At 37.2% G+C, this 20949-nt stretch overlaps 3 protein-coding genes and 1 non-coding gene across 6 annotated transcripts in view; 3 read left to right on the plus strand and 1 right to left on the minus strand.

The window, feature by feature from the left end:
- Positions 1-10202, plus strand: part of vps37a (VPS37A subunit of ESCRT-I) — a 12209-nt gene extending 2007 nt beyond the window's left edge. The window contains exons 1-14 of one of the 3 annotated variants that reach the window (XM_054604167.1): positions 114-236; positions 964-1033; positions 3738-3819; positions 4469-4543; positions 5089-5206; positions 6142-6245; positions 6703-6922; positions 7263-7333; positions 7490-7617; positions 7731-7789; positions 7901-7969; positions 8364-8507; positions 8649-8737; positions 8904-10202. In XM_054604167.1, coding sequence (XP_054460142.1) covers positions 186-236; positions 964-1033; positions 3738-3819; positions 4469-4543; positions 5089-5206; positions 6142-6245; positions 6703-6922; positions 7263-7333; positions 7490-7617; positions 7731-7789; positions 7901-7969; positions 8364-8507; positions 8649-8729 — 1272 coding nt within the window. In that variant the 5' untranslated portion in view covers positions 114-185 and the 3' untranslated portion in view covers positions 8730-8737; positions 8904-10202. The other 2 variants (XM_054604168.1, XM_054604169.1) reach the window with 2 other exon arrangements.
- LOC129096580 (small nucleolar RNA U3) lies at positions 283-497 on the plus strand. The gene has a single exon (XR_008531478.1). It is a non-coding gene; the product is annotated as a small nucleolar RNA U3 (small nucleolar RNA).
- A 1129-nt stretch (positions 10203-11331) lies between the features above and the next one.
- nsmce1 (NSE1 homolog, SMC5-SMC6 complex component) lies at positions 11332-17057 on the plus strand. Its single transcript, XM_054604815.1, has 8 exons — positions 11332-11503; positions 12215-12341; positions 13077-13198; positions 14378-14455; positions 14799-14945; positions 15480-15596; positions 16377-16503; positions 16896-17057. Exons 2-8 carry the CDS (start codon positions 12224-12226, stop codon positions 16928-16930), a joined length of 744 nt encoding a protein of 247 aa, XP_054460790.1. The 5' UTR covers positions 11332-11503; positions 12215-12223; the 3' UTR covers positions 16931-17057.
- A 769-nt stretch (positions 17058-17826) lies between these two features.
- On the minus strand, positions 17827-18813 carry LOC129096297 (trace amine-associated receptor 13c-like). Its single transcript, XM_054605050.1, has one exon. It carries the CDS (start codon positions 18811-18813, stop codon positions 17827-17829), a length of 987 nt encoding a protein of 328 aa, XP_054461025.1.
- Between the last annotated feature and the right edge of the window lie 2136 nt (positions 18814-20949).

Here is a 20949-nt window from a genome sequence, read left to right on the forward strand (position 1 = left end):
TAAGTAATGATCAACGTTCTTTAGGCCTATTTTGGGACTAAAACACAGCCTGTAACCTTTGAACAGTATCAGCTGACTTTTCTGTTCTCCCTTTTCTTTACCACAGTGCTGCCTTTCTCTCGCTCTGTGTGCTCTCTGTATTGGCTGTGCTGCGTAATTTACAAAAACACACATGACTGGACGAAATGCAACAACTGGACGATATTATTTATGGCAGAGAGGAACCATCAGTGATAGTAAGTTTCCAGAGAATCAGATTCAGTTTTCACCTTCAGTCAAACTAAGACTATACTTTCAGGGATCATTTCTAAAGTTTCTGACTTGAGAAATGTGTTTCTAAAGTGTTTTGTCTCGCTAACCACGATGATGAGATGTGATATTTCCTTCTGAGCATGAAGCTGACAGGGAATAATGATTTACTTCATATGTTCTCTGTCATTGATGACTGTTCATTGCTCCCTGAGGAGCTCTGATGGAGGGAATATGATCAGAGTGGAAGCAGAAGATCCTGTATAAAATAAATATGACATGAGTTAATCAGAAATGTTGTTTAAAGTGGATTCATCCTATTTAATCTAATCATTTTCCAAGTACTGACAAATTGGATTTGTTAGGGTGTCAACAAGGTTATTGGAGAGGATTTACTATCCTCGTGGATTAGCAGCTTTTTTGCTGAGTTTGTAAAGATTTTGTTTTGTCACAGTTATGGAAAATAAGAATGAGGCCTTATAGTAAAGAATCTATACTATACTAAATATTTAATATGGCTATTTGTATATTTTGTAAACATTATTTAAAACAATGGTGTAGTATTCCTGCTGGTTATGAAACTGAAGCTATATTACTGTCAACCAGTTCAGGGTGTAAGATGTTTTTAGATTCCCTGGTGTATTTGACCCTAAGTAGTACTATGGAGCTGTTTACTCAGTGTTCATTGTCTCACACTATTTCACTGATCTACAGGTGACAGTAATGCCCAATAAATACAGCAAGCGCCAACAAAGGAAGGAAAGCACGACGAGTACACATAGATGTAAACAATTCTTGATTTAAATGACCTAAAGTATCAGCTTTGCAAATGTTTTATAAAGATAAGATAAAGATAAAGAGGTTTTTATTGTCATTGTAGTGATACAACGAAATTCCGTTTGGTAGCCCTCAGCCAGCCAGCAGCAGCAAACAACAAACACAATAACAACAATATACAAGATAAAAATACACAAAAGGAATGCAAACTTTACTATGTACAGCAGGTGAGTATTTAAAATTAGAAAATTGTGCAAACAGTGCAGTGTAAACATTTGTTTTGGGATTATAGGTTATAGGTTAACATTTGTTTTTCTTTATGAGGATTGAAATGCAAATAGACTCTTGTGTTCGGTGGTTTACAAGAAAATAGGGCGCCAGTTTAGGTCTTTTACTATTCCAACGAGTCCATGTGAACTAAGTTTGACCGTCCAATTAGGGTTCCTTAACATAGTTAATCTCAAACTACAGTGATGGCAATTGCACATTTTGACCTCTCGTAGTAGGAAAAGCACAGGTGTTACTGATAACATTACTGATTGCTCTGTTCTGTTCAAGTGTCCCATTAAATCATGACACTGTGACAATGAGCCAGCATGAGTAATACAAGGACCCTGAAACAGATGCAACTAAATGGAATACAGCCATAATTCATTTTTATATTTACAGCAGTACTTTCCCTACAGTAACACATTAAAATGAAAGCCCCTGCTTACACATCCATGTTACACTTACACAGGTGTTTCCACTTGACTACTGTAATCAGATCTCTTTCCAGGACTGTGAAGGCACGTTCAGGCTCTGCTTGACATCTATTGATTAAAGTTTTTTCCACTTTATGCAAGTGTGAAAAAGTGGCAAAGGTCTAAATGCAGCACGCTCACCCATCACTCGGTGTCTAAATGAAGTGCTCTGTCGACCCACTGCTGTTCACAACATGTTTGGCTACCTTGGCTTCTGCCGTTGTGGCCTCATGTTTTGTGGGGTTTAAGGTCTCCCGTTCAACCCAACACTGTCCCCACAAGAGTATCTCTTTCTCTATCACTTGAATTACCCAAAGCTCAAAGTAAGAGCCTTTTGTTTTAGCCATTATTCTCAGTGCCATTGATTTTCCAAACTAAATATGGAATCTATTCAACTTCATCATTTTGTCTTATTATCATAAATTTGATCTTTATGTCATGAATAATTTCTACTTTTGTTGAGAAAGTAAACAAACAGGAATGTAGTATGAGAGTTCTCTTGATAAATCCACGTTAAGACAAAAAACTAAACAATGTGAATATGTACAGTACCAGTCAAACGTTTGTTCACACCTTCTCATTCAACTACTTTGAATAATCTAAAATATAAAACATATTCTGGTTTGTTGAGCATTTGTTTGTTTACCACATAATTCCATATGTGTTCCTTCATAGTTTGGATGTCTTCAATATTAATCTACAATGGATTCTTTACTGTTTTATTTATTGCTTATTTATAATACTTGTTTTTTATTTTATTTTATCTTGTTTTTCTTTTACTATGTCTCTTGTTTGCACTATAACCTATGCTGTTGTAATCCTGTAAATGTCCCCGCTGCGGGACTAATAAAGGATTATCTTATTTTATATTATATTATCATTGTAGAAAAAAATAAAAATACAAATAAAGAGAAACCATTGAATGAGAAGGTGTGTCCAAACTTTTGACTGGTACTGTATATATAAATAAATATATATTTATTATTTATATATATATATAAATATATAAATATTATATTTATATATATATATATAAATATGTATATTTATTTATATATATATAAATATGTATATTTATTATATATATATATAAATATGTATATTTATTTATATATATAAATATGTATATTTATTTATATATATATAAATAAGTTTGGACACACCTTCTCATTGAACTACTTTGAAGAATGTAAAATATAAAACATATTCTGGTTTGTTGAGCATTTGTTTGTTTACCAATTCCATATGTGTTCCTTCATAGTTTGGATGTCTTCAATATTAATCTACAATGTAGAAAACAATAAAAATAAAGAAAAACCATTGAATGAGAAGGTGTGTCCAAACTTTTAACTGGTACTATATATATAAATAAATAATATTAATAAATTAAACCGCCAAAGGTCTACTGCAATCATAATATAAATGTACTATAAATATGCAATGAATATAATGTACTAATATATATAATGTAATGTTCTCCTGAAAGGTATGGCTTATATGTCAATGAATCATCAAAACATGTGGAGAACGTTTTCTTCTGGTTTTAATCGATCACATTCAATAACTTACACATAAAATAAATAAACCGTGTCTGTTCAGCTTTAACACTTCTTTTTTTATTTATTTTTTGAATCACTGGTCTCATAAGAAAACAGGAAGTTGCGTAAGCCTTCCGCGTGACGTCACACGTCAATAAGTTGCTCGCGTTCACGCCGCTCAGTCCCGAGCTCGTCGTGTCCGTCCGGCCCGTAAACGACCTCCCGCCTCAGCAGCACCGACGGCCACGCTGAACAACCGTCGACATTTAGTTCTGGAACTCTGTGACGTAGCCGCAGCGTCAGCCGCAGCGCCGACCCAGCTAACAGGGGTTAGCAGCACACACACACACACACACACACACACACACGCACACACACAGCCCGTGGCTCAGCCGGGAGAGGATGAACTGGCTCTTCCCCTTGTCCAAAGGCTCCGGACCTCTCGCTCCTCTCAGCAGCCTCCAGCAGCAAAGACAGCGGCAGATCGAGTCCCTCAAGTCCGCTCATCCCAGGTACGGTGTCCGGCCGCGTCCAAACTGTATGTGTGTGTGTGTGTGTGGGCCGGGGTTTACCACAACAACGCGTCACGCTCTGGTCTCAGGAGGAGCTTAAGGTGTTAGTCTGTCTGCTCCTCAGTGAACAATAACACTGTTCTGATGGTAATCCTCCTGAAGTCAGTATGTGTGAGTCATGTTAATATCTGTACTAATATCAGCATTACCAGTCATTGAATGTCTTCTGCAATTGAAAAAAAACAACCTCTTGAGTTGATGAACGCAGTAAGTTATTGCATACAGTAATGTCAGGTGACTGGTGGATCATTGCCATGCAGTGGTAATGCAATGAGACAAATGCATCTCAGCATTACAATATATTAGCTGATACACTTTGTAATGTTGTTTTGCTAAGAAGTAGAGTTAATGGTTTTGAATAGGCATTAAAGGGCCTCTCTTTAAATAACTTTGATGTGGGGGGGGGTTCTGAGAATTAGAGGTATTGTGTGATGACAAGCATCAAAGGCCTCTCTTTTGTGAATATCTCTCTCTTTCCAAACCAGCAGAATGTTCATAAACATTGATTGAAGAGGTACAGTAAGTTTTCTTAACGTGCTGATCATCACTACATACGAGTTCTGATTATGTGTTTCTGTTTCCCAAACAGCCTTGCAGAGATTCAGAAGGATGTTGAGTACAGATTACCTTTCACAGTCAACAACTCCACCATTAGTGTTAACATGTGAGTACATCTTTGCCCTTTCAGTCAGAGTGACTGTATGACACACTTCTCATCAAATTGTTTTTTTGTTTGCTTGTTTTAAATGAATAAACTTGTTTAGTTTAAATAACAAAAACATTACAAAAACCATTTTAACCAATAATATTATTTGGGGGGGTTAAACATTTTATTCCTTTTTAATAATATTTTTTTCCATGTCCAAACAAACACATAGATCCATCCATTAATCCCAACTACTGGGCATAAGAACACAACAATTTAATAAATACAACAAATGTCTCTGCCAGTGTGGAGTTGAAGAAGAGGAGGTCCCCACAGCAGGAACTAGTCATATTTGTATGCTCATTACAGCTGTATCTGAAAACACGTTACCATATTCCCTCCAGGGAATGCAGATTTTAAAAACATTAGGGATGTACTTTATAGGGACATATGGACTTGACACTACCGTAATACCTTATTGACATATTGATCAAATATGTATAACTTGTTATATATAATGTTACTGCTATGCCTGAAAGCTGAATCTCTTCTCTTTGCTCTAGCCTGCTGCCTCCTCAGTTCCCCCAGGAGAAGCCGGTGGTTAGCGTCTACCCCCCTGTTGGTCATCATTTAGTCGACAGCAATAATGGCACCATGATCACTAGCCCACTCATCACTAATGTAAGTAGTTGTCTAGGCTTTCTTGTTTAGGTTTCTCAGAGAGCTTCGAGGAATGTTAAAGGAGTTTAGATGGATCAAGTGGTTATTCATTCAGTTCATAGTTCAGTCATGAAAAGCCACCATTGACATATTTGTACCCTGAGTAGATGGGCTATGCTAATGTAAACACTAAAACAAATGTCCCCGCTGTTGGACATATAAAGGATTATCTTATCTTAAAACGGATTTGTCTGTTTTACAAAGATGCACCGATACTGACAACAGATATCGGTCTGTTACTGACCCAAATAGCTGGATCGTGTATCGGATAGATTTGAATGAATATCAATTCAGTACATTAATGTTTTATTCTATGTAAATTCAGACATTCAGTACCCCCATTAGGCCCAAATACAATGATCCTTTGTTTCAAGACAGCACAAATCAGACTCCCTGGGGTCAAATAGTTGACTATTCAGGGTCAGCCCTATTTCATAGTGTGCCATGTTAATAGAAATCCAGTAATAAAACACATCACATGGACAGTATCAGTGTGGCAGCAGCATGGTGGAATGAAAGGAAGATCACGACTCATAGCTGTATCCAAATGATTTAAATCAGACTAAAACTGAAACTGAAATGAGACTCGGGAGTAAGGTACTTTCCACAACCGAACAGTAAGTCACTGCAAGATTCAGGCACATGTGAGTTGTAAAGAAAATCAGTGTGCTCGTAACAAGGAGCCTGTCCTCTCACAGCGTGGGATTTCCAGCCTTCTCCTGATTTCCCCAATAGCCTGAAGCAACATCACCTTGATTTTTCTCCTCGCCTCTTTCTTCTCAATTAAGAAAATCCACTTATTTTAACTTATTAACTTTTTTCCTACTTCATGCTAAAGTTGCATAGTGTTATTCTCCCTTTCCTTGAAATATTTTTCCTTGTATTGTGTGTTGCAGTTTGGGATGCACTCAGATCTGGGTAAGGTCATTCAGAGTCTGCTGGACGAGTTCTGGAAGAGTCCTCCTGCCTTGATGTCCTCTGGCCAGGCTGGCTTCCCATAGTGAGCTTCCCCTTACATTCATGGACACTTTAGTTGTCTCTCAGTACTTTCTCACGATGCTTCATTACAACAGAACGTCCAGGTGTTCAGCAACTTGGGTCTAATTTAAATATTATTGCCATGATTTTTTTTATTGGGTCAATGCAGTAAGAAAGTATCCCTAAAAAGCAGCTGATCATAATAATGTAAACGTTGGACAATACCATGCGACTTTGTCATGTTTTTTTGTCACTTCCAAAGAAATTGTGTAAAACTTGATTTCTTGAAACATGTCAGAGACCTGTGTCACATTTTAAAAGGTTATATCCAGTGATTACCTCTTGTCCTCCCAATGAAGCTGGTAAATAAAAGAATCATGTTAATTAAAACTAATAAAGTAAGACTCAGCTTTTGTAATATTTTTGTAACGTATGTAATGCTTACTTCAAATAATCTTATTTCCTTTCCGTTTCCCCAGCAATATGTACAAGCCGTCGGGCATGGCGCCTTACCCCACTCAGGCTTATCACTATCCTCGTCATGGGGGCCCCAGTCACACTCCGCCTTCTGGTCCAGGCCTAGCTCCAGCTCTCATGCCTCACCCAGGGGTCGATAGTGGCCATGGGCCCCCTCGAGCTCCAGCCCCATACGGCCTGCTTTCTGACCTGCCACTGCCTGTTCCTACTGGAGACTCCCAGGTAAAATGATAATCGAAATTTGTACACAGGTGGATTGATTAGATCTGTTATGAATGCACAGAGGACGATGATATGAGCTGTACGTCTTCATAAATTGAAGTTAATATATTCATGAAGCAAGCCAAGCATCTAGTCAAGCATTGACCGTTTGCAGAGCATAGGTTCATCAACATGTATAAAATGAATTGTAAAAGTAAGTGTGATAACCCAGGATCTTCCAAGCAAAGCTTTCAGTTAAGATGTCTTTCCCTGCAATTGATGCTCAGGTTCAGACAAATCTAGTATTGACATAAATTCCTTGAAGAATGTGACTTGATGACACTCCTGCTGTCTGTTTCAGGCTGGACTAAACGGACACATGTACAAGATGCCTGAGATTCCTGAGTCTTTTCCTGAACTCTGTGATTTAAAGTAATCTATTCCCAAATATTGTCAACTTAATCATCTTTTATATTTTATCAGACATTGTGTAAGCATGTAATAATGTCAGGGAAAACATTCTGTTGTACCCATTAATGTCTTTTCTAACTCACTGCTCTACATCTACCTATGTCCTCCACCTCCTAGTCTGACCCAGTTATCGGAGATGTCTGAAAACGAGGATGTGCTTCTGGAGTTCTTTGTGAGTTTGCCACAACTGAAGCAGGTCACCAGCGATAAAGAAGAGCTGGTCACAAATATAGTGGACATGGCCAGTAAGTTCCTCTCCTGCAGCTGGACCGAAGTTCTTGATGGTCAATAATGAAAGAGAATTGTAAATTTAGTTGAATTTTACTAAGATTTGTGCATCTCTGCCTGTCATTTACAGAGAAAAATCTTCAGATGGAGCCGCAGCTGGAAGGAAAACGACAAGAAATGCTCTACAAGGTCAGATATTACATCCAATCTCTTGTGCTCCTGTTTCAAACAGACCCCCACTAAAAACACATGAATGCTATTGTCTAGCAGCTTGTGATGCCTGTTTTTGTCTGTTGACAGTACGAACAGCTGACTCAGATGAAGTTGGCCTTTGAAAGCAGAATGCAGAGACAGCATGAGCTCAGTGAGGTAAGAGGCTACACCGTTGATACTCAACTTCTGTGCCGGGTGGCCCACCATCCGTTTTCTAATTCACAATAAAAATAAACTGATTCACAAGGGTACTCATTTTATACTTTTAATGTAAATAAGTGCCAGTGCATTAAAATGTACAAAAAAGATTAATTGAGCAGGATCATAGACAAATGGTGCCTGACACGTGAAGCAACACCTGATTTATAAACTACACATAAGTCCTCTTGTTTCGAGGATCCCCTTCTGTTAGATGGGATTATTCTCTCCCTCTCAGTCAACCAAAAGACCACCTTGTTTTACCATGTCAAGCAGCTTAATTTGTCCTGAAACACCCCACGGAAAATGTTTGTCTTTCTGTTTCATACCTTTGTTTTTTAATCCCCACTAGAGTTGCAGTCTTAGTACTCTACAGGCTCGGTTAAAAGTAGCAGCCCACCAGGCGGAGGAGGAGTCGGAGGAGACGGCTGAAAACTTCCTGGAGGGACGGGCAGACATAGATGAATTCCTCACCAGCTTCATGGAGAAGAGAACGGTGAGTAGTGCTGTATTTGTGTAAAAAATCAATAGTAATAATCATGACATATTGCCTTTTTATGAGTCTTAAGTGTAATCCAAACTTGTAGTTCAATTTTAAGATGAAAGATGCCATAAATGTTTGTGTGTTATTCCACAGCTTTGCCACAGCAGAAGAGCCAAAGAGGAAAAATTGCAACAGTCCATCAACACACATGGACAGTTTCCTACCAGCCACTAAAACACAAGGTACAAACCACATATGACTGTCATTGGTCTCTATGTGGACGGAAACTGGTGGTTCTCAGCTGACTGTTTCACAACAGGCAGCCCTCCTGGTTGCCTCCATTTTTATCAGGGAAAACCTCTTTGTTGTTGTCATCCCCTCATTCTCCTTCTTACATTTGGTCCTCAGGTGTGGTGCTTTCTCAGCCAACTGCTGCCAACTTAAAGGATAAAGACATTTGACGGGACAAAAAGCACACTGAGTCAACAATGGGCCCTTTGGAGAAATAGGGAGACAGTGGTGGGCTAACAAAAAGGAATCCCTCTCTGCTCGGATCTGGGCTAATAAATACTGTTGAAGTTGGATTGTGTGAGTGCAAGACAGAAAACGCTAATGAGTCACCACAAGAGGCCAAAACTGGGAAAATGAGTGACACATGCTTGGCTTTTCCAACCACATTACTAAGGATTGATCACAGCGTGGATCATTTCTATTGCACATACTGTTTGTTCAGTTTGACTTGACAGCGATGATGAGTTGTTTTTTTTCCCCCTGAATTTATGTAACGTTGCTCAATCAGAGCAACACATGCACCTGATCAGTGTGGTTGCTGATGAGAACTCATTTGGAAAAAGGTACAAATTGTTTAGGACAGGACTCCCAATCAAACTTTCTCTCTTAATGCCGTGAGCAAGTAAATGTCACTATTGAATAATTGTTAAAATGCTAATGCTGGTGTCTATAACTCTATCTCTGAGATCATTGTCAGGACCTTGCTTTCTTATTCCAGAAAGGTCCTACAGGACAGAAAGAAGAACAACGTTTGTACTGCAAATCTGCTGGTAACGTTGGATTTGTTGAACTAGATGTTTACGTTAAACTCAGCAGTCAAGATAATCTGTCCAAATTAGTCCTGATTTGTAATTTAACAACTCCAATTTGAGATTCTCCAACAAAAAAGAAGCAGGCTCGGGGCAATGTTGTCAGGAGAGCTTAAAATTACACATAACAGACCTGGTTACTGATCAGTATTTTTAAATGGCTGGTTTAGGGTTGTGGCGGGATAATACAATTATTTCCTGGAGGTTTATTATAAACTTTTTCAGACATTGAAAAGTTTAACAAATTGATTTAATTTATGTAAACTGAGGTTATTTGGGCTATCTGAGTACAGTAAACCATATAAACGGTTTGCTTTTTACATGAATCAAAGTATTGGTGATGATGTAAACATGCTGATAATGATGAGCAGCACTGTTATGATAACCTGTCTGTTCCTGAGACCTTATGAAGAGCCTCAGAAGATTTGGGATGATGTTGAGGAATATTAGGGTTAAATGCTGCAGTAAAACATGAGGACATTGGATACTGTATTTAAATAATGTTAATAATATGCTTTATTGTAATCCAAGACTCAGACACCTTGTATTATATGTTCTTATTTAATTTGTTAGAGTAATAAAGCATTTAGAATACATCTTGTTTGCTGTTTAACAATCACTATTAGCACTCTAACCTTGTTGGGCACCGTCTAACCGTTGCTTTAGATCAGAGCACAAATACTGTAACACTTTATGCATTGTCTAATTCTAACGTTCTAATGTTCAGGATAAATACCGTTAATGTGCCTACCCAGTCCACACACTTCCGTGTTAAACTCATAGCAAGCAAAATACCATGAATACTTACAGTGAACTATTGCACAACATTAACACCTTCAAAATGAACAAGTCACAGCTTAAACTTGTGACACTACCATATGACCATGCATGTTTCTCGGCAGCACTGAAGCACAGCAGTCTTTTTTTTTTAAAATAGAGTTCATTAGTTCAGTAATAAACAGTTGGCTTCATCAGCAATGTATTATCTACTTTAAGTCTCTGTCCATTAAAGCTACTAAATACACACAGCTGTGTGAGGTTTAACACAGACAGGAGCTGCAGAGGCACACAGGGTCGATGGGGAAATACTCAACAGGTGTTATTGTTGTATGCAAATGAAGCCAATACAGTAGCAGCCACCAAGCACAAACTCAACAGCCAAACAACTTCGCTCTAACAACCTAGTTGTAATCTTTCCAAATTGACTTGCTGGTGTGTGTGCCACAAGTCACACTATTTTTAACAGATACTGTATATGTCCTGATTACTATATTACTTGCAGCTGTGATATTACATATATATTACATCCTTTTTTGCATTCATTCACAAATTAAATATGTACAGTACCAGTCAAAAGTTTGGATAAACCTTCTCATTCAACTACTTTCAAGAATCTAAAATATAAAACATATTCTGGTTTGTTGAGCATTTGTTTGTTTACCACATAATTCCATATGTGTTCCTTCATAGTTTGGATGTCTTCAATATTAATCTACAATGTAGAAAAAAATAAAGAAAAACCATTGAATGAAGGTGTGTCCAAACTTTTGACTGGTACTGTATATATTTTTAAAAAGTGTAAATTATATTATTTTATTCTGTATTTTTTAAGCATGTGTGAAAATACTCTGACACCAACAATATCTTCAGTGTTTGGTGAAAACTGAATCTTGTTGTTGTTGACATGGAGGGTCACCGCCAGGTGGCGGTAGTTCCCCACACGTGCCAACTACCGGAAGTAGACAAGAAGAAGAACCGGAAGCATAACAGGAAGCGCGGAGTAAAGGAGGCTCGTCGGTGAACTTGTCATCACTATTCTGTCTACAGAAGCTCGTTTATGCTAAATATTCAAACTTTGAACCGCAAATATCAGAGATCAACCTTCACCTACGAGATCCCCTTGGCCAGGTAAGCGACGGTTAACGGTTAGGATAGCGTCACTTAGCTGACGTCACTGCGGTATGAAGCAGTGGAGTCAGCACGCTGTGTTACACATATATATATGTGTATATATATGTGTATATATATATATACATGTATATATATATGTATGTATATATGTATGTATATATATATATGTATATATATATGTATATATATATGTATGTATACATATATGTATATATATATGTGTATATATATGTATATATATATATGTATATATATATATATATATATATATATACATATACATATATGTGGATACATATATATATATATATACTATCTGAGTTATATATAACTTTAGTTATATATATGCATGTGCAGTATTATTCAACCCCCATATATTTGTGGCGAATCCTTTAGCTTTTATATATATATATGACAATACACCTCTCTATATATATATATATATATATATATGCCTTCTTTAAATATATATGTGTATATATATGTTATATATATATATATATATATATATATGCTCCCAATGGTGTCTCTTGGAATATATATATAGGCCCTTAGGTATATATATGTATATATATATACATATATATGTTTATATATATATATATGTTTATATATATATATTATATATATATACAAATATATATATGTATATATATAGATAGATAGATAGATAGATTATAACTTAAAGCTTGTGTTTGTCTCCATCAGACCAGAGACATGTCCAGACAGATGGGAGACAGCCATCGACGGTTCCTGCAGACCATGATGGCCAATGGCATCATTGATGAACAAGGGGCGAAGACGCTCCATCAATACAGTTGTGACACCCACAGCAGTAAGTCACTGTGTATATTTATACAGTACCAGTCAAAAGTTTGGACACACCTTCTCATTCAATGGTCTTTCTTTATTTATTTATTTATTTTTCCTACATTGTAGATTAATATTGAAGACATCCAAACTATGAAGGAACACATGTTGGAATTATGTGGTGAACAAACAAATGCTCAACAAACCAGAATATGTTTTATATTTTAGATTCTTCAAAGTAGTTGGATGAGAAGGTGTGTCCAAACTTTTGACTGGTACTGTATATTATATGATGTTATTGATCCAGAATACGTTGAGTTCACCTCTGTATCAGGTCATAAGAGAACCTGGAGTCAATAGATAGGATTACTCCCCGGAGTAAAAGTCCCTTTGTCTACTTTGCATTTGCATAACATATTCACCGTTGACGTTCAACTCAATGTAAACTTTATGAACATAACTTTCTGGGAATATGCAAGCTTTTAGACAAATACTTAAAATTATAAATTAGACAGAATGTTTTTTGCTGCAACCTGCCCATGTGCACCATTGTTTACTCTATATTTATGTGTTTTTAATGGTGTGTTGTGTTATTTGTATTATATGTGCCTTTGCTGTACTTGGGAGAAGCCAAAGACAAATTTCCACTGAGGTGGACAATAAAATATGGGTTGAAAGCACAATAAATAATTTGAGGAGTAAGGTGAATTGCAAATATGATACTTCTTGATACTCACAAACTTTCTTTCCTTTGTTGCAGCACAGCACGTCCCTGACAAACTGGATGATTTCATTGATGCCATCAACTCAAAGCTGCAGCCTTTGTTCATGCAGATTAGAAAAGGGATGTCTGAAGACAGCGGTCACCAGTTCTACGCCTTGGTAAGTGGGTTTAAGTCGTCTGCTGGGACTGCATTGTCAGGCCTAATTGTTGTTTTCCTAATACACAGAACGGCGGATGTGAATCACAACTATGTCACGAATGAAACTTTGGTTTGCCTGCATGTTCTGCAAAGTCAAACATGCACAAAGAATTAATTTAATCAAGGATAATTTATGATGATCTTCCAGATGCTGATACAGTATTTGACAAATTCCAATGTTTAAAAGTAAAAACAAATGTCAAAGTCTGTTGTTTTTAAGATAACCGATTCTAACCAGCACCTGCTGTAATCTGGCTGTGGGATTGCTTGGGACTGTTTGAGAACCAGATTATGTTGTGATAATGTATCATTAATGGTTGTTTACTGATCCTGGATTAACAGCCACATATTACATTGACACATTGTATTATCTGTGAGTTTGAGTAGTTGCTCATTGGAGGCTGAAAGATATATGAAATTTGAAAATATTTGTAAATTGATGAATTGATTTCTAAACCTGTAATGTATGTTCTCAACCTCTTGTTACTTCAGTCCAACTTCTGATTGTTACCAAAAAAAAGATGAGGACCACCTTCCCAAGCAAATTAGAAAAATAACAACATGACAAAAAGAAAATAAACTGGGCTGTAAATATGTGTTATGCCACTGTGAGCTGTAATGACCAAAATATATAGTCTGCGTACTCTCGACTGTCACTGCCGGTCATTATGAATCCAAATTTGTATGTATTCAGGGTCATATTTCCCAAACAAACACTTAGGAGCTGTTACTGGCGCAGGGTTGACTCCTCCACTCTTTTTCATTTGCAAACCCGATCCATTTTGTGTCACTACATCAAAAGGATTATATTCTATTTTAGTTCTCTAGCTAACAGTGAATACCTGTCATCAATACCTGATGATGTGTTGTGATTGGTGTGGCAATATTCAGACATAGCTGGTCGTTGGAATTTGGGCTTTGTTCATTTTAATTTAACATTTATACATTAAAATAACTATCTTGTAAATTTCCAAATAATCCTTTTTTTAAATTTAATCTAATCATTTGTCAGTTCCATCTGCCGCCCACTGGATGGTGCTCTGCTGCCACCAGTGGGCCCTGTTACAGTTGTCAACAACAGCTGTGTTAAACCACTAGGAGGCCTTGTTAATCCCTGTTTTACTTTAATCCTGTCCAGGTGAACATGGCTGAGACCGATGTCACCAGAATGTCGTCAGATTATGCCGACAATGAGCTGGAGCTGTTCAGGAAAACGGTGAGTTAAATTTACAGAAGGAAATCCTGCATCTCAAGGTTTTTTTTTTATCAGCACAGTTCTGACATGTATTTTAAAAGGTCGGGCTTTAATGAAAATAAAAATTGAAATTGACTGTCAAGCTCTTGTCTTGTCGAGTACTGCTATTTACAGTCTTATAGTCTTTAGTTATAAAATACTGCCTTTGTAGTAGTATATGACTCATATTGCATGTCACCACTAAACAGTTAAATTAATCTAAATTAATTTTCTCCCAACGTCACTACAATAAGCATGCAAGGTCTATTTCGTAATTTTCAGTGTGCAAAGTGTGTCATGACTAACTTGAGCTTCTCCGATTCAGATGGACCTGATCGTGGGCTCTGAGAATGGCAAGGCCTCGTCCACTGACATTCTGAACAGCGCCGACACCCTGACCACCAAGAAGCTGAAGAAGAGCGAGACAGAGCACCTCCTGAACCGACTCGTGCAGGACAAATGGCTCAGTGAGGTAAAACACGGTGCTTCCAAGAGGATGTCAAAATACAATTTAGGATATGTTCCCTTTGCTCTATTTTCTACAAACTGCTACAAATTCTTTTTTTGTGTGGACAAAAAGTTATGTTTGTAACATTGATTAAGCGCTTTTATCGCATTTCATGCCAGTTGGGGACACTTTAATAAAGGACTTCAACTTAATCTGGCGTTCATTAAGTTCGCCATCTTCACTAAGAATAATATTGGTCTTTTATCGACCATCTGTGAGTGAACTGGCTGTGTTGCTGCTCCCTGTTGGGAAATAACGCTACTGAAGGGTTTTGTGACTCAGTGGGGTGAAAGATGTCAAATGTTATAAACAATTGCTGCCTAAAAAGTATTAATAGAAATAAACAATACCATCTTAAGATAGCTATCATGATTTTAGCTTTGACAGACTTGTTTATATATGTTTGTCATCACAAGTTGTCTAACTACATTTCATATTACACTTCTTGCTCTTTGTTTGTTTATTCAGTGTGTAATGGTTTTCTGTTCATTGATGTAGAAACGGGGTGAATACACTTTGTCCACCAGATGTATTATAGAGATGGAGCCATACATTCGTACGATGTATCAGGACCAAGTCAAAGTGTGCCACATCTGTCACAACATCGCCTTCCAGGTAAATGGTCCCTCGGTTTCTCTGTTATTTATTATAAAGTTTATACCCTGTGATAAATAACTGAATAAAATGAATTAGATTTAGTTCTGTCGTTTAGAATCTCTCAATTCTACTCTCTGTACTCTGGTAGTGATTTCATTAAATCACTACCTTAAAGAGATGCTGTTCGTTTGGGAGAACAATTTTTTATTTGAAAGCAGGCTTCTATAGATGCATAATAACATTCATAATGGATACAAATGTAATTATCCTTGCCAGCAATTTTATAATTAAAAGGTGCAGTGGCAATAAAGATATTTCTTTTTTATTTTACTATAAGTGTCTGAAATCAAATGTTTTTAATTAAATAAATACAATTATAAAATTGTACTATTTTAAGCTTTCTGGAAATGATCTGAGGGAAAAAAGTAAGTATGATTTATAGTTTTAAGAAGCAAATCACTTGGTAAGTCACACAGACTTGCTCTTAAGTAACAACATAAATATGAATGACAAATGATTCACTTTTAATCATGTGATTTAATGTGTTTCTGCAGTGCAAACAGATTCATATGTAATGGTTATCTGTCAGGGTGTTTTTCTCCTGTCAGTCTCAGTTCTTATAAGTTTTTACTTCCTGTGTCATGTTGAGTTTTTTGTTTTATTAGGGTTTTTTTTTATCTTGCATTGACTTTGGTTGCTTTTGTAAACAGTCACTTTTGCATTCGTTTAAATGTTTGACAAACCTGATCTTTATTAAATGAGTACACAGTATTAATCTGATCACTTTTTTTTTTTCAGTGCCAAATCTGTGAGAAACCTACTTGTGGAATAAAAATACACAACCCATGTGTGGCCAGATACTTCAAAGGAAGAGCAGAGCCGCGGTGTCCAGCTTGTGAAGACTTTTGGCCACATGAAATCCCTGGTACTTATTGTTTATTTACTAACATATTAGAACTACCAAAATTACATAGATGCACATTTACATGTGCCTTAAATGCATTTGCTATATGACTCCTAAAAAACTCCAGATCTTTTTGATATCACATTTTGATATATCTACATTTTTGTAAAATAAATTAAATGTACAATATACTTTTCAATTTCTCGAATTGTGCATGTTTCCCTTTGTGTTCTTCTTTTACCTTTTTTTTTTTTTTTTTTTTTTTTTTTTTTTGGAACCATGTAGTATATTAGACTTGCTTGAGACGTATTAATACATAGACTGAAAATGAATAGATGTATGAATGGCAAGTGACTAGTACAAGAAAATACGGTCTGCTTCTATGTTTCATAAATTGTTTATGTCCATTACAGAAGTCAGACGGCCCCAGTCTCAGTCCAGAAGATGAGGACTTCAGCATCAAATGTTTTTTATGTTTATTAAACTTGTTTTGTTTTAAACATAACTTTGTTATAAACCCAAACTGTAAATATACATTTCTTTAAAGTTATTTTTACAAAAATAAATGATAGTGTTACACTGAAATGTCTTCATTATGTTTATTTAAACACAATCCTCATCAAAAACAAAGCAATTTCTTATTGTTTTATACACGGACTACATATCTGTATCTGAATGTTTGTTTCGTTCTTTCCCTGCAGTCATATTCTTCTAGATTTTTACCTTCTATAAGACAATTAAAGATAATTTATTAAGAACATAAAGCTTCTCAATGTTAACACATTTATTATTTTATATCTCTACAGAACATGCAGTTTGTATCATCCAATTTAAGTCGTTCTCTAACTAGATTCTTATTCTGATAGAAATCAGGCTTTATTATCACAGGAGCATTAACAGTTTTACTAAACAAGGGGAGACATAAATAGTCTAAAAAGTCTGCTGCTAAACATTTCTAATAAAGTGGTTATGGTTTGAAATGAGTTTTGCATCAGTGCTGAATACTGACGTGTATGATTCACACATTACCTTGATAATCCTGTGTCCGAATGGAATTTCTGGCACAATAATATATACATTTCCACACATCAATCAGAGCTAGAGTCATTTATATTTTTATTCTCTCATTACTCGACTATCTAAGAAAAAATAAGTATTAAAATATCAGTTGCTAAATTCCAGTTTCTGCCTTCTATTATCTTCTAATGATAATATTTGTCTATATAGCCCATCAGGCTCCCTACAGCCATAGAACATGTTATCATAGATAAGTAGACTGGATGTTTTTTTTTACAATTTCATTTGCAAGGGGATGTAGCTCATTAAAAAAAATGTGGAGTGACTTTAAATTATATTTTTCTGAGAGGAGTCCTGCTCAAGTATCTTCAGGGTGACAATTAACTTGATAGCTCTCCTAAACCACGGATAGAAAAAAGCATATATGAGTGGGTTCAAACAAGAGTTAAAATACAACAGCCAGGACACAATGGCCCAAGACGAGGCACTGTTTGAGATGTCCTGTCCTGCAAGAGACGGGTAGTAGTACGGACAGAAACTCATCAAAAACACCAGTATGACAATACCCAGAGTCCTGGCTGCTTTTTTCTCTGATTTCTTTGCCGTGACCGTCACTGCACCGATTGCTGTAATATGAGACCGCATGGCACGCGCCTGAGACACAGCCACAACAAACACCCTCATGTACAGAATGAGGATGACTGAGCAGGGGCCGATAAACGTGAACACGAGGTCGACGGTGCCAGAGACGTAGCTAATCACCACCAAGCACTCCCCGTGGCACGAGTTGTGTCTGTCTGGCTGCCCGAGATGCTCCTTTAAAATGAGCCCGTTGTAGAGGAACGAGCCGGCCCAGCACAGACACACACACAGCTCAATTCTGCCGCGGGTGATTTTGTTGGGGTACTGCAGAGGATAACAAATGGCCACGAAGCGATCGATGGATATGAGCACCATGTTCCCCACAGAGGCCGAGGTGAGACTGAAGCCGATAATGTAGGACAGAGCGCACATGAGGTCGCCAAGCAACCAGCAGGTTTCTATGAACCGCACCGTTTCCACCGGCATCACCAGCAGCCCGACCAGGAGGTCTGAGATGGCCAAGGAGAGCAGGAGCAGGTTGGTGGGGGTGTGGAGCTGTCTGAAGTGGGAGATTGAGATGATAACGAGCAGGTTGAGAGCTACAGTGAGCACAGTGACGGAGGAGAGCAGCGTGTAGAGGAGGACGGCCTCAGGGCGAGGACGCATTAAACCCCTGCAGGACGAGTTCAGGAGCTGAGGGTAGCAGAGCTCTGATCCCTCCAGGCCGTCCATCAGTCAGTGCTCAGAGGAGGTGATGAACCTGAACCTGCTGAGCTCAAACAGCTCTCTGAATGTACGAGACACAGTTTAGCTCACTTATCTCTGACGCCACTCCACCCTTCCTCAACTCCCCAGTCATCCTCATCATCATCATCATCATAATCATCTGCTATAGGCTAATAGGCTGCTTTTGTTAGTCTATTCCTTGTATCTGTCATTTCTCCTCATTCCACCCCTCCCATCTCATCTTTTATCCCACGTGACATGAAGCAGCACATTAGTGTCATGCAACTGATGGAAAACTTTTCTCTAAACTGTGAGGCTTGGATAAAGTTTTGTTAAAGTCATATCAAGCCAGTAAAGGGCGACTGTGGCTCAGTGGTAGGGCCAGTTCGTCTTCAAATCAGAGGATTGGCGGTTCGATCTGGTAGTCCATGTCGATGTGTCCTTGGGAAAGACATTTAACCCCAACGTCTGTGCTAGTCATGGATCGACCATTGCAAACACCACAATGGAGCATATAGTGATATATTATTGATACTGTATATATAACACCTTAAGGCCAAAGATTGATGACTGAATATGTGAGTGTATCATCAGATCGGGAGCAGCAGTTACCTCTGCTGCCCGGTAACTGATGACCTTGCCCAGTCACAGCTGTATGTACTTAATGATAATGCCAGTTATCTGTTCATCTGTTTGCAGATGGTTTGGACTCAGGGATTTGATGATTGTGACTGCGTAGCACAGTTTGATTAGGATGTGGAGTTCAGTTTAGAGTATTTTTTCCGTTATCTCAGTGTGTGTTCGAATACTTTCGAATTGTATAAGCAATGCTCACTGAATCAGTTTAAGAGGGAAAACACAAAAAAGGCACAGAGGTAGTTAGATGAATTAAAATAGCAGCATTTATAAGTTAACAATAAATTAAAGACATACAGCCTGCATATGGTAAATATCAAGTGTAAAAATGATGCACACTTTACACAGACAAGAAATGCACACTGAAACAAACTGAAATATTATCATTATCTTTTGTTTCTAAGTCTATTCCTCATGCTAGCCCTGTTAGTCAAACTTTATTGTGTATTTTATTGCTTTTATTGCTGTGGTTGTCTGTAGCTATCGATTGTTTTAGTACTCGAGTATTCTAGCTATTGAGCATTGAGTAATCGGATATAAAACCCTATTGCTTTATTAAGAATAAGTAGTAAATATACAAAAAGAAAATAAGATGGAACTACTAATTGGTTTTCTTTGTAGAAAAATCTACTTAAATTGCAGACATAATATAATATGAATTAACCCATTTAGTGCATGTAGGAGTCTTATTACATTCTAGGTTTCATGGCTCCAGACTAACTTTTTTCACCACCTTCACAAACAATAATTTCAACCGTCCCAGTCAGGGTAAACCCTAAATAATTCAAAATGTTACTTTAATCACACAATTAAAATGATAATAAAAATGAATAAGTATGTCATGGAAACATATTACCTGTTGACTATGAATGTCTTTAGATTCAGGACGATACATTGGTCTTTAGTGATTTTATAGAAAAAATCAAATCCCCCATGGAAATCAATCAGAGAGGCAATGTCAGATTGAAGATGGAAACAAAAGTGTAAGAAGTTGACAATTCTGTCTGATATCAGGCGAGTATTTACTTGATTAAACAAAACTCTAGGCACAAGTAGTTTTCATTATTTATTATGAGCAGCTTCGAGCTAGTGTCAAGAAGTTAAACAGGTCAGAATTCCCTCTCTAATATCTATTTCAAATTGCTGTGGAAACATCTTCTTCGTACAACTGTGTTTATTTCCAGTTTCTTGCCCAAAACTAAATATAACAAGATGACATTTGAACACATCATTGTAACGTTGTAATTTACCTTCGCCCAATACTTATTTTCACTGAAAAGAGCTTGAACGCGTCAGGATGTAACTAAATGGAACCTCTGTCAACGTTAGCTACTAGCTCCGTTAATTAACCAAGTAGGACTGTGCTGCCCACCTGCTGCTATCAGTTTAACTAGCTCTCCTCCTGCCGCTTTCAACGCGTATTTGTTGTTCAATTCAACATATATGGGGCGGCTGTGCGTAGTGGAGAGTAAGGTAGTTCTCCAATCAGAGGGTCGGTGGTTCGAT

This window comes from Anoplopoma fimbria, chromosome 9 (assembly GCF_027596085.1).
Source record: "Anoplopoma fimbria isolate UVic2021 breed Golden Eagle Sablefish chromosome 9, Afim_UVic_2022, whole genome shotgun sequence".
In the NCBI taxonomy this organism is placed as follows: Eukaryota; Metazoa; Chordata; class Actinopteri; order Perciformes; family Anoplopomatidae; genus Anoplopoma; species Anoplopoma fimbria.

Bases quoted from the DNA above. Each gene is read 5' to 3' on its own strand.
- nsmce1 (XM_054604815.1), top strand. From the start codon at position 12,224: ATGTCCAGACAGATGGGAGACAGCCATCGACGGTTCCTGCAGACCATG. The intron at 14,946-15,479 runs GTAAAACACGGT...TCATTGATGTAG, and splicing joins AGGACAAATGGCTCAGTGAG to AAACGGGGTGAATACACTTT. The intron at 16,504-16,895 runs GTACTTATTGTT...TGTCCATTACAG, and splicing joins TTGGCCACATGAAATCCCTG to AAGTCAGACGGCCCCAGTCT.
- LOC129096297 (XM_054605050.1), bottom strand. From the start codon at position 18,813: ATGGACGGCCTGGAGGGATCAGAGCTCTGCTACCCTCAGCTCCTGAAC.